Here is a 14286-nt window from a genome sequence, read left to right on the forward strand (position 1 = left end):
CACAACTTCAAAACTACTGACACTGGCATATTCAGTATCAATTAAAGTACTGTAAAAGTATTATTGTTTGTTGGGGACAAATTTTTGGGGTTTTAGTTGATTTGGTAAATCACAAAGCTCAGTTCCTAACGAAAAGAAATTTTCCCATTAGTTTGTATGATAGAGTTGTTAAGTCCGTGATTCAAAAATCTATGCACTTAAAATTTATCCCTAAAATCTAAACTGGTATTGCACTTGATCCAAAAATGATAGCGAAAGTATTTTTGTATTGCTAAGTTATTGTAATATACACAACTTTGATTATCATAAATTTTAATCTGGCAGCAAGTGGGTTAATAGTATGACTCAGAAGATTATCTTATCCTTTTTTTGAAATTCATCATTAGATATACTGCATATTTTATTTTTGTCACTATAAATTTCTCGTAAAGATTGCTGTAAACATACTTATTTCAAGGTGTACTAATATTCATTATTTTTGCAAGGACAAAAAGCCAAGAAAACTAGTATGTTTAAAATTAATTTTTTAAACTATTTGACATTACTCATGTTTTTGAAACTGCGAAAAATTGATATCCGTGAATATGTTCACTTGGCAGAATCCGCTTAAATTAAACGTTTACAGTATACCATAGCAATAGCCTCTAACCTTGTATGGTATTTCAACTGTAGGATATTTTGAGGCTATGGACAATGTGACAGTGAACGCCTACTGTAGTTTGACTATAGACCATTACCAACCAACAACCAATGTAATTGTTCATCTGGATATCAAAACATTTGGTGAAGTCAACGTCGTTACTGACAGGGAAGCTTTAACAACACTAGAAGGCACCACACTTACAACCAGAAGTGGTGCTAAGGTGACTATTCTGAATTCATACTTGTCATTTTGCTTTGAATCCTAGCGGTCTTTAGACTTTAAAGAAACAATGTAATTTTACATTGTAATTTCATTTATCTTTTAGTTGAAGATTTCCATATTAAAGCATTAGTAAATTGTATTACCATACATAAAATAATTGTGTTCAAAAGTGTAAATATTTCTATTTCTAATACTTTTTTCAGCTTTATTCTAATGACCTGAAATTAACATATTACAACATAACAATAGAACCATATGGAGAAGTTATGGTTGATGAGGGAGTTCCTGAATTAGAGAGAGAAACAGGTACACATTGGTTTTATTTTGTATGTTTTACAATATGAAGATCTTTGAAGGAAAGTGTATAATTTGGGTTTTTTTTTTCTTTGTATTCTTGTTTCTGAAGTTTTCAATTGCTCATGAATTAGAACTGCATAGACTTAAAGTGAAAAAACTTAATATTTTGTAGTTATTAGAAACTTTGAAAATGAGTATGCAATAAACAATATTATAGTTGCTCCACAGTATGTTATTGGTTTTTTTTGTCTGTTATAGAATTATATTTACTTACAGTACTGTTTATGTTTGCTTGAAATTATTGCTAAGAATAATTTATCTCAAATAATCTAATCTTTCATGAAATAAGTTTTAGCTTCAGATAATTATTACTTTTCATATTGTATATTTGAGAAATGAACAAATAAAAAAGTAAAGATTCATATACTTTATCTCATTTATTCTATAACAGGAATTGGAACTGGATCATCTCATTCATCTGGAAGCTCAGGTGCAGGTCATGGTGGAAATGGAGGTCAAGGTCAAGGTCAGACAGTTGTTGGTGCAGGTCATGGATCATATCTCCAACCAACGTCTTTTGGTAAAGATGGAGGACACTCTAAGTTCCCTCATGTTGGAGGTAGAGGAGGTGGTAGACTGGAAATCAATGTTAGTCATACACTTACTGTTGATGGCTACCTTACTTCTAAGGGAGGTAATCCAAAATCCAACAGTGCTGGTGGTGGCAGTGGTGGGAGTATTTTCATCAAGACATGGACAATAGATGGGGATGGAACTATAGATGCCTCTGGAGGAGATGGTTATGAAGGGACTGGCAGTGATGGAGGAGGTGGAGGTGGAGGTCGTGTTGCTCTGTACTATGTATATGACTTCTTTGTTGGTAAGTCAAGTATTTTGTAATTCATTTTAGTCTCAAAATTTTTTCTTCTTTGATTTTCAGGTATCTAGTATCTTGTACAGTTTGTTGATTTTTTACATTTTTTTACCCAATCTTTTGTTTTGCTTTATAGTGGAAAAAATATTCGAATATTTATTCAGAGTCTGTTTTATCAAGTAGTGAGATAGATCTATTCTTTATACAATCCTTTTTGATATTTTTTATGTTGTCTAAGATTTCTGTCTATAAGAATCAAATTTTTAAAATGCTGACAGTCACGAAGTGATGCATTTTTTATTTTTTATTTTACAGGAACTTTCAAGTCAACAGGTGGTGCTGGTGGAAACTCTGCCGAAAATGGAGGTCCAGGAACAATATATGTCCACAAATTACCAAAAGAAAATGAAAACCTTGCCAAGTTTGTATCAAACAGAACCTTGTTTTTAGACAACCATGGCAGGGGACCAAAGGATCCATTGAAAAGCCTCACAGAGTTTTACAATGACTACACTAAAGGAAGTGCTGTGGCATGGATCATCCCATCAGAATACCCAGATTTTGTAATTGAAACAAAAAATGATATCCAAATAATTCTTGAGGAGCTCCAAATCTATAGACAGGCTCAAATGGCACTGCTATTACCATCAAATACCAAATCACGGATTGATCTGCTAGTAGATGCTATTGATGGTGACAGAACAGGACATGTACACATAGGTTTTAACCAGTCCCTTTATATTGGTACAGGTAAACTCCCCAATCATCTGTCTGTGTATCATGGAGGGGAGGTAACTCTGCAGGGAGAACTTCGTGTGGCTGGTGTCAATGTTATGATAGAGGGAGTGATTAAGAATGTGGAGAACCTTACTGTTGTTGATGAAGGTATTTGTTTGTTTAATAGGGAAATTGTTCTCATGTAAATTATTTTTTTCTATATTCATAAAACAACTTAATTACAAAAATAAAAATATGTAGCCTTTTTTAGGGTGTATCACATTTTTCAGATTTTGCATGATTCTTACAGGCCTACAAAAACCGCTACTTAACTTGTATTTTGTTGCAGATTTCACTACACACACAATTAGAATTATATCATTTAGTCTTAAAAAATATATTGGATTGATCATTGGTTCAAAACTACCTTTAATACAATTTCGTATAATGATTCAAATTTCACAGGAAATCTGAGAATCAATGAAATGTGGGATACCTCCAATCAGAGAGTTGATGAAATCCTCTTCAAGGCCTTCAACATTAGGAATCGTGGTACAATGGTAATGAATAACAACCTAGAGAAACATATCCTGACAGGAGAGGAGGTTAGAGTGTTCCCTGGTGGTCTACTGAATGCCAAGAACCTACAGATCAATGCAGATACAGTTATTGTAGATGTGATGGGTGAAGTTCGGACTGACTATAATGGCTTCTGTAATGGAGGTATGGTTGATAAAGCAAAACTATCATAAAAGACTTTGCCAGAAGCCGTGTTTGTTGGTACAATTTTTATGGTTTTTGTTGTTCTTATAAATCATGAATTTCAAATGATATATAAAAAATTTCTATGAAAATCCAGGTGAATGTTATTGTAATCAGAAATTCATGTAAATCTTTATAAAGTCTAACTGATTGTTAAGGCAATCTGTATTATGTTTCATTTCAATATGATGTCTGTTGAAAGGGGTATTGTGATTTTTTAGGGGGTGTGATGGTGGTAGATAATTGTTCCTGAGAGGAATGTCATAATGCTTTATTGGCTTGAATGTTGTCAGTAGTCAGGGATCGCGCTGGGCTTCACTAATGTTGCAATTTGCGATTTTTTATTTGATCTTGCAACAAAAATAACCAGTTGGCGATTTTCTTGGTGCCTAGGTTTTGTATGTTAAAATTGACATAAAGTTTGTCAGCAACAAATATTATCTCAAAAAAAACAATTGTGTTGACACCTGGTCGAAGTTAATTGACCATAACCAATTTACAACTGACGCCAATCAAAAGTAATAAGACCAGTTGACCTTGACTCACAATATTTTCCTTGGAGGTGTCAGTCAGATGTAAATATATTATTGAGCCAATCAAAACTATTATCATCTGGTCAAAGGTAAACACAATCATGGCCATGTGCACATGGCTACATACAAGCTTCACAGTCCTGTTAAACCATGTGATACATTCAGAAACAGATTTACCTTATAACAGAATAAATTAAATCCAATTAACAATGATTATCCCATCAAGAAGTGTCTAAAACTTTGAAAAGCAAGAATTGATAAAAGAAAATGGATGACATTTGTTTACACTTTTGTCATGGGCCTTTTTTGGGGGGAAAATTGGTAAACAAATAGATGGGATTCCAAAATTCTGATCATATTCAGATAAATAGAATTCAAGATAATTGAAAAGGGACGCAATTAATGGTCAATGGTAGTTTGTTAGAAATTTTATCACCTGAAAATAGGATCAAGTTTGTTGAAAATCTATAAATAAAAAACAAAATTATATTTTAAGATAAACTTAATTAGACCACAAAGGACAAAGGTCAACAATGAACATGTTTTAAAATTAGGGACTATATGAGCATAGTAATATAAAGTCCTTGATAGAAGTTAAACACCTTTTTTCTGGAGTAGTACTTTATTATTTTGCATATAAAAACTAAAAAGTGACTAATGGTATTATATCCTGACTAAGACTGGTTCGAGCTAAAAACCTGCTTTATACATGCATCAAGAGTTAATCTTGGATGCATGTATGTCATGAATGAAGGGGTCATTTTGATGAATTGATAACTCATCACTGGTCTTGATACTGTTAGATTTAAAAAAAAAAATAGAAAAAAAAAGATTTTAACACTCATTTTGGCTTTAATTTTTGAAAATTGGTGACAAAAATTGACAGCTGGCGATTGTTCTGGCGACAGAATTTTGAAAGCCAGAGCAGCCCCTCAATAGTGTTCCTTCTTCAAAGATTAATGGTTTAACAATTGATGAATTTTGAATATATATGCATTAAACAACCACTGAATAGCCAAGGTTGATATATTCTGACTCTATCAAAATATTGAAATTTTTTTCTTGTATTCCAGCAATTTTCATGTTTCTTCTCACTTATAATGTTATCAGGTGCTGGCAAAGGTACATTGTACGAAGGAACAGAATCAGGTCACACTTACAACTATGGTACAGGAGCCAGCTATGGTGGGGAAGGTGGTGCTGGAACCAGTTCTAGGTCTTCACCCTATGCCTATGGATCCTTTAATAGACCTGCACTGTTTGGAAGTGGTGGAGGAAATTCAGGTACTCTTTTTTGTTGTATTTTTAATAAATTGAATCCTATCTTAACTTAAAACCCGACATAATCCTCAATCCGGTTTTAAAAATCTAATATGTTTATTTTTAATTGAATTTTGAAAAACCAATAAAAATTCTATTTATAATCTCATGGAAATTATTTTATTTCTGTTTTCTAATATAAAAGTAAAATTACCCATGATTCCTACAAAAAAGCTTGATAATTTATTTTATCAAGCTCTTTAACCTTTCATCTGGTTCTGTAAAATTGAATGGTGTGGCAATTTCACATTACTACTCAATAAACAAACTTACCTAACTGACACCTCTTAATGAGCTTTAGTGTATTTTACATCCTGCCAATTTACCTGGAGACAAACAGGTAGCTGATGAGTTTGAATTTTACAACATGGTGATTTTACAAGATAATGAAAAAATATTTTACAGCATTTGTAGAAGACACAAAGTCAAGTGACTTTAACTAGACAGGGCGTGTAATATAAAGTCCCTGATCTGGATTAATGAAGCTTTTTACTGTTCATGTTTGTGTTGTTTTATGGTTATTGTCCACTGTGACATGTGGGAGGGGACGTGGAATTGCCAGGCCTCTGTCTGAGTTTTCCACATTTGTTTTGTAATGCTCCAACCAAATAAGTTTGTTTTTGGTATGTAGCCTTATTATGAAGAGTTACAGATTAAGTTTCACTTTGGTTATGGTTGAATGATTTTTACAGAAGTTATGGCCCTTGGACTAACAAAATTTCAGTGAATTTAAAGTTTTCCTCACTCTTTTTTTGGTAATGCTTTTACCAATTTTTTAATCTTTTGTATGTAGTCTCACTATGAAAAGTTACAGATTAAGTTTGACTCTGGTTATGATTGAATGATTTTTACAAAAGTTATGGCCCTTGGACAGTTTTGTTTGTTTGTTTGTTGGGGTTTAACGTCCGAGCAGCAATATTTCAGCTATATTCAGACGACCCTTGGACAGAAAATTTCAGTGAATTTAAAGTTTGAAATGTATCTTTTTATGCAAGGGACATTGGAACACTGTTCTTTTATTTCTTAAATAGTGCAGATATTAAATTATGTGCATTTTTATGATAGGTGGTTGTGGTGGTGGTATACTCTTCTTTAACCTGACCAAGGAAGCTAAGATAGATGGAACACTGAGCTCTAATGGTCAGGCAGGGTCAACCAGAAGAGGAGGAGGGTCTGGAGGCAGCATCCTCATCACTACACAACTATTTGACGGAACTGGCTCTATAGAGGTATAGATTTCCCATCTTTATCTGTTAAATACTAAGAATGAACAAAAGCAACTGATCTTATGAATTGAATGATTTTTTAAGAAACCAGAAGCCATAAAATGTACCAAGATTGGTAAGCAAAAGGTGAACTTGTTTTAAACAGAAGTTCACCTATTGCTCACCATTCTTTCTTGAAAGAAAGAACCTTTAAATGAAATGGAACACTTTGATTTCTTTTAAGGTAACAGGTGGTAATGGTTACAATGGAGGAGGTGGTGGAAGGATGTCTGTTATCTACACCAAGAACCATTACATTGGAGAATACCATTCCTACGGTGGTACCGCAACATTAGGTGGAGAGATTGGGGCTGCTGGTACTGTCTATCTTAGGGATATTGGAGCTTCACCTGCTGCTACAAAAATACAGATTTACAACAGAGATGGAACAGGGGTAAGAGCAGATAATCTTGATTTTTTACATTTTTAGTGCACATGGCCGCCATTACTAAAAATAGAACATAGGTGTCAGACAGTAGTTTTTCGCATATATCTCAAAAACTGTTAGGTTTAACCAAACTTTGACGGGGTAACAGTTTTTACATGATGAGATCTATCTGTGGTCAAATTTTCATTTTGATATGTTAAGCCATGTTGGAGTTATTGCCCTTTTTGACGTTTTTTTTGCTATTTTGAATGTTATTTCTTTCAAAAATCTTCTCCTCTGACACCACTTGACCAATTGGAATTAAACTTGGTATGAATGTTCCTTGGGGTATTGTGCATAGAACTGTTGTGGGGATTTTTGATTCGTTGACAGTCCTACCAGTCTTCTTGAGTCCAAATTTTTGGACAACTTCTTGTTAAATTTATTGCCCTTGAAAGACAAACTTTAACCAGGTAAGCGATTCAGGCTCTTGGAAGCCTCTTGTTAAAAAAGATTAAAATAATGTGATACTCGTTTTTTTATTTGAAAAAAATTTGGTTTTATTTTCAAGAAATTTTGTGAGAGATAAAGCTACTTTAACTAGAACTATTTTCATTCATTTTCTGTTTATTTGTTAAAATTGTTGCTTTTTTTTTTTTTGCTCACCTTGCCAAAGATCATCTGTCATCATCATACGTAGTCGTTGTTAACAGTTATACAAAACTCTTCTCCTCTGAAACTGCTTGACAAATTAGAACCAAACTTTGTATGATTGTTCCTTGGGGTATCTTGCATAGAACTAATGTGGGGAATTTTTATTCGTCGAGGAACATGGCCTCCATTAATAAAAATAGAACACAGGGGTCAGACAGTTTTTTTTGTGTATACCTCCCAAACAGTTAGATTTCGCTAAATTCTGACAGGGTTAAAGTGTTAAACATGATGAGATCTATCTCTGGTTAAATTTTAGTTTTCATCCGTCAAGCCATGTTGGAGTTTTTGCCTTTTTTCAACGATTTTTTCTATTTTGAATGTTATTTCTTTCAAAAATCTTCTTCTCTGACACTACTCAACCAATTGAAACTAAACATGGTATAAATGTTCCTTGGGTCATCCCGCATAGAAATGATGTGGGGATTTTTGATCAGTCAAAAACATGGCGGCCATTACTAAAAATAGAACATAGGGGTCAGACAGTAGTTTTTTGCATATATCTCCAAAACCGTTAGATTTAGATAAATTCTTTCAGTTGCTGAAATGATCTTTAATATTAGGACTACAAAAGTCTTCAGGGATGAAAGTTGTCAGATGACTCCTTGTAAGAGTTATTGCCCTTGAAAGGGGAAAAATGACTTTTTTTTCACAGTTTTCAGTCAATATCTTGAAAACTATGATAGATTAAAAGAAACTTTCAGTTGTTGAAATGATCCTTATGATAAATGCTACCGAAGATTTCTTGAGTCAACGACTGAGTTGGACGACTTGTTGTTAAATGTATTGCCTCTGAAAAGGAAAATTCAACCAGGTGAGTGATTCAGGTGCCTGGGAGCCTCTTGTTAAGATTAAACAGTCCACATTTTTTTAAAGGGTTTCATATTGTTGTGGAACTTAAGTAGCACTCCAGCTAAGAATCATGCAAAATGTGATACAAGGTTGGAAAGCCTGCATATTTTTATTTTTGATATTCTAATTAAAATGCTTTAGTAAACAGAAAATATTATTTAGCTTATAATAGAAACTGTGTTCTCAGGAGATAAAAGTTGTAAAGAATACACTGTAGAATTTGAAATTAAGGGAAATAGCTCTCTAAATGACGCTAAAATTCAATAGAAACCATTGGATTTCCAATGTGAATTATCTCCTAAGAACAGACAGATTGAAATGAATGATTATACATTTCATCATATAGACCTATAAAGCAATTTAATAAAACAAATAAAAATATGTAGCCTTTTTGGGGGGGTGTATCAAATATTACAGAAATTACATGATTCTTACAAAGACTGCTACTTAAATACCAGTAATTTTTTAAGACATTCATTATTATTTTATAACAATTTTAATGATATTGCAACACTACTTTTAGGAATTATCTGTTAGTAGACATTTAAGATTTTATGAATGTTGCACTATTACTTACTAACCTGACTTATGCATGTACCCACTTATGGTGTGTATGGAGCCCACAAGTCTTCTCTAGTTGTTTCCCATTTGACTCAAACCACCTCGGTTGTTTTAAGAGAAGCATGCCTACCTCGTAAGTGGGAGGTTGTAGGTTTTAGTCAAGTCAAACCAAAGAATTAAATATTGGTAGTGACTGCTTCTCCGCTAAGCATGCAGTATTTAAGGAGTTAGAGTAACGACTGGTTAGCTCGAAGTCAGAATAATGGGAGTGGGGTAGCATGTCTACCTGCAGGTGGTTGCTTCAGTGAGCCAGCACATTAAAATTCAGCTCGGGCAGTCAGACTTGTACAATGCAGGACCTGTTTGATTGGTCAGTCATTCTTGTCCTGAAATGCATGAGATGCTGCATTAAGATGTTAAACCATATTCAATCAATCAGTCAGCTTCATTCAGGTTTCTTTACATATTCATTCAAGGTCTTCCTGTTGGTTTAACGTACCTTATTTACTTTTCTCTGTGCTTCAATCTTGTCTTGCTCTGTCACAGTTCAGAATTCACAGTGTTTTATGGATAAATTTCATATTGACATATCTACAACTTTTAATTTTTTTTTTTTATAGAGGCTAATTTAAATTTATGGTTAATTGCAAGTTATACTCCTGGTTGAAAGTAATGGTGCCTTTCTTGTATTTTTTATTTATTTGTTTAGGACTAAAAGTAAATAGGTCTAGTTGTCTCATGCTTGGACACATCCCTACACACATAATTGCCTTTCTATGGTTCAAGCATGTGTTTCAGCTGTTACCTGAGACTATCATCTGCTTTGTATATAGTTATTACATTCCAAGTCACCAGGTGATCTGGATGTATAAAAACTTAAGGAAAGGTACATTCTATAAGGTTATAGTTGATTTCTTCAGAAAACACCATGAAATCAAGAAAATTCTAATCCTTCTCCCTATTATGAAGTCTTTACATTGCCTTGTTAGAATATACAAACTAATGGTACTGAAATATTTCACCAGTAATCGTCTTGAATGCACTAACCACTGTATATTCAGGTACATTTACCAACAGCTTTTTACTGGACAACAAAGTGGCAGAAAAACCACAAAAAATACAAAACAAAACTAACACTTGTACATTTGGAAACATTTTTAAATACAAAACAAACATAGCAGTAAAAATTATCTGATGTAAATGACATAATAATTAACAGGCTTGAAAACAAAACTAAAAGACATCAGTAAAAAACAGACAGCTAACAGTATAACTTTCATTAGATTTAATTTCCAGCTTGGGGTCGACAGAAATAATTTATGACCAACATGACCTTATTTCTCTTTAAAAGGGAAGTCCACTTTTTTTTTCATTTAGATTTTACTGTAAAGTATCTTTAAGTGTTGTATGCACTGATTACCACTTTTCTGTTGGATCTGTGAAAACTAGGTTTGTATCATTTTCTGTTGTTGGAGTGTTGGTCCCGATATATTCTTGGTGGGCAAAAGCTCACAAAGAAGTTTCGCCTCAAAAACAAAGTCTAGATGAAGAAAATTTTATTTCTCCAGCCCGTTACTGTGTTTTATAGTTGATTTGATTGATTTATGGTAATCATTTGAATATATATGGTCATATATGCCCTTCAAACTTGGCTGAGATAGGGAAAATCTGTTAAAAGACTGGAAAACACAAAATTTGTCACTCTTTTAACAATTGCCAAAGGCGTGTCAACTCTCGTGCTTCATATATTTTGTGTATAATTGTCAGTTACAACTTGTGTAAAAATATCTTCAGTCAACAGATGTGTAGCCTCTTCCGTTCCAAACAAAAACCATCTTAAAAATTGCAGAAATTAAAGGTTTTTGTAAAATTTACATAAATGCATACTGCTATTTCTTGAATAACGTCATAAATCTCATCAAAAACATCTTTTATTCAGTGTTTGTGACCATTTTACTATTCTACTACTACCTAGAAATCAGCTTTAATCAAAATTTTCAAAAATGCCCAAATTATGAGGCCAAAAGGAGTCCTTACCGAACTTATTCCTTTCTTGTTTATATCAAATTTTTGATTACCCTATACTGATTAACATTGAAAAACAAAATAGAAAATTTGTCTGTTGATGCTAAAATAATGGGGTTCTTCACTGTGCTGTAGCTATACATGTATATGTATGTGCTATGATAGTAGCTACATAACTGTAACTATATTTACATAATTCTAAAAATATCACATAAGAATTTCTTGTATATGAAAATTCACTTCTCCCTCACTTCTCCCTAATATGATGTCACTTCTTCCTGTTTCTCTGGCATGGAGAAGCAACTTCTCCTTGATATATCTTGTGTTGGTATATTTGTTGTCTTACAATACATGGCAGAATCTAAATGTCAATTTTTTTTTTGTAGAATCGTTTGACAAAGATCACCATCCCAGACAATAAAGGAGAAGAGCATGAACTTGACATATTAGATCTTGGTGATCATGCTGAAGTAGGGCTGATGGCAACTGATGATGATGGTTATGTCACCAGTGGATCGCGGAAACTTACACTGACAACTGTTGCTGGTGATAACACAGCTGGAATACATGTAGAGAATAATATGTGGCTCAATATTGACTTCAATGCTACAACTGTCATGTCATTTGATGTAACTCTATATGAGGTAGGTTTACATGTAGTATTCTCTTGGAAATTACATTTCTTATTTTGAAGAACTCAGTATTTTTTTAAGGTCAAGTTTAATTATGGGTTGATGTATATAGTGGCACTCGTACAGGGAGATACATACTAATAAAATGTGTTTTGAAGGGTAAAATAGCATAAATGTAGGAACACATTACTGGTAATCGAAAAATGTATGTCTCTGTTTAATTCATTTTGCAAATACAATGGAATCCATAGGGTTTGACACCCCTTTGGAGCAGAAAATATTGTCAGTTTATATTGATTGTATAATGCAGCTTTAAAACAATTGAAATTGTTAAATTAGAACCAGAAATTATCAATTTAAACAGGATTCTATGATACTCAGGGTCAGCTTAAACCTGATTCTATGATACTCAGGGTCAGATTAAACCTGATTCTAAATCCCCCAGGGGTCCTACAATCCATTGAGATGGAAAGTATATCCTCTCTGAGAATTTAATTTGAAGAGAGAAATGTTATCTTGATCACATTGTTTGGATCTTGTTACATTTTCTACGTACGAAAGTATTAGTTATCCAAATATCTGTTTCTCTTTTCTAGGGTGGCACAGTCAATTTGCCCTTTGACACCTATTTGAAAGATTGTCGTGTAACTTTGTATGGTGGTTTGCTTAGAGGAGTAGAGACCCTCAACATATCTCTAGATGGTGCCTTCACTGTGTATCCTTCTGTGAAACACAATGCTACCAGTGTGACAGAGGAGAGTTCTTTCTCATTGAACAGTATAACCATTCTTGATGGGGGTCTGTTTGATTACAAAGGAGATGCAGAACATGACAACAAACTGAACATCCATCTTGATGGAGGTCTTCATATCAGAGGAGGAGGAATATTCAAGGTCAACAACCTCTATCTCGAAGGTCAGTGATTAAGTACATTGTAATCTGAATGCAATATCATTGCAATGTCCTATTATACTTTTTCTAACAGAAATTTACAAAGCTGTATAAATGTTTAGATTAAAAGCAAGTTAGGAAATGTATTTCTAAACATAAGGCCAAAACAAAAAATATCCTAGCTTCTCATCCCTCCTGACCCAGTTTTTTTCACCCTCCCAAAAATATTTCATTTTGATTTTTTTCCCAATTGAGGTCAATTTCTTTCAAATTGACAGTATTTTTCACTTAATTTGATAAAAAATAAAAAAACAAAATTCTCCCACCCACCCATAATTTTAAAAAATGTTGGATGAGAATCTAGGATTTTTTTAATGAGCATAATGGTTATAGAAAACAAACCCTTTTTTAATAAGATCATTGAAACATTTACTGAAAAGCACATTTTTCAGTATATATGGACTTTGGTATATTTTTCAGCTGTTAACATAACTATAGACACTGAAGGATTGTTGGATGCCACAGGAAGAGGCTTTGCCCTTGGAAAAGGAACTGCACCAGGATTCCCAGACCCAAATGGAGGCTCAGGTGGTTCCCATGGGGGTCTTGGAGGTAAAGGAAATGGCAACACTCAATCTTCACAAGCTTACAGCAGTGTTGGTCAGCCTGACCAGTATGGTAGTGGTGGATCAACCGGGATAGGTCCTCCCGATGGAGGTGATGGCGGGGGTATTATCTATCTCAAAGCTTTACACAACATGGAGATTGATGGAGATATCAAGGCAGATGGAAACTCAGCTAAGACACCAACAGCAGGGGGAGGATCTGGTGGTAGCATTATCCTCAACACTCAACATTTCACTGGTTTGTATTAAATAGTTTTGTGTATACTTGATTGATTGTTAGGGTTTAACGCCCGAGCAGCAATATTTCAACTGTATCCAGGCAGTGAACATGAAATGAATGATAAAATTAACATGAAATGATGAAATAGAAATGGGACGGGTCACAAGGATAATGGGGTTGGCAAATTTTGTTTTCCACTGAAATTAGGGAGAGGTGGGTAGGGGTTGAGCAATTTAATCTCCTGTGAGGAGCCTAATGGTTCCTACTCTGATAGAATACCACAGAAAGGTTCCTTAACGTGTGAGGAATGTGGCATTTTCCCAAACACATTGCACCACTATGATTTGCAGTCAGGTTTTCTGTATTTTGCAAGGGGTACCCCATTCCACCACCTGGGGCACGCAACCCAGTTGCGCTGTGGGCAGAGTGCCCTAGCCCTCGACCAGGATTCTGAGTAATATTTAGTTGCCTTTTACAACAAGCTTAATGCTACTGAAGGCATATTCTTTTGACACCTAGACCCGCACAGGACTGTGTATACTAAATACTGTGAATTTACTTTTTTAGCTCACCTGGCTAAAGACCATGTGAGCTGTTGCCATCACTTGTCATCCGTTGTCGTCGTCCATCGCCCTAAAGAATTTTTCAAAACTCTTCTCTTCTGACACTACTTGACCAATTAGAAACAAACTTGGTATGAGTGTACTTCGGGTTATCCTGCATAGAACTGTTGTGGGGAGTTTTTGATCCATTAAAAGAAATTGCCAC

The 14286-nt window shown here is 34.1% G+C and overlaps 1 protein-coding gene across 1 annotated transcript in view; it reads left to right on the forward strand.

Moving 5' to 3' along the window:
* Positions 1 to 14286, forward strand: part of LOC148627958 (uncharacterized) — a 166940-nt gene that overhangs the window by 71158 nt on the left and 81496 nt on the right. Inside the window, exons 48-58 of the mRNA XM_088582284.1 lie at positions 673 to 863; positions 1069 to 1171; positions 1614 to 2042; positions 2352 to 2921; positions 3219 to 3476; positions 5159 to 5332; positions 6434 to 6597; positions 6818 to 7027; positions 11536 to 11793; positions 12378 to 12696; positions 13153 to 13536. Of these exons, the coding sequence (XP_088438410.1) occupies positions 673 to 863; positions 1069 to 1171; positions 1614 to 2042; positions 2352 to 2921; positions 3219 to 3476; positions 5159 to 5332; positions 6434 to 6597; positions 6818 to 7027; positions 11536 to 11793; positions 12378 to 12696; positions 13153 to 13536 (3060 nt within the window). The remainder of the gene's footprint in view (positions 1 to 672; positions 864 to 1068; positions 1172 to 1613; positions 2043 to 2351; positions 2922 to 3218; positions 3477 to 5158; positions 5333 to 6433; positions 6598 to 6817; positions 7028 to 11535; positions 11794 to 12377; positions 12697 to 13152; positions 13537 to 14286) is intronic.

The sequence above is a fragment of the Perna viridis genome, chromosome 1, assembly GCF_037379345.1.
Source record: "Perna viridis isolate PV_CMFRI_1.1 ecotype Kerala chromosome 1, ASM3737934v1, whole genome shotgun sequence".
In the NCBI taxonomy this organism is placed as follows: domain Eukaryota; kingdom Metazoa; phylum Mollusca; class Bivalvia; order Mytilida; family Mytilidae; genus Perna; species Perna viridis.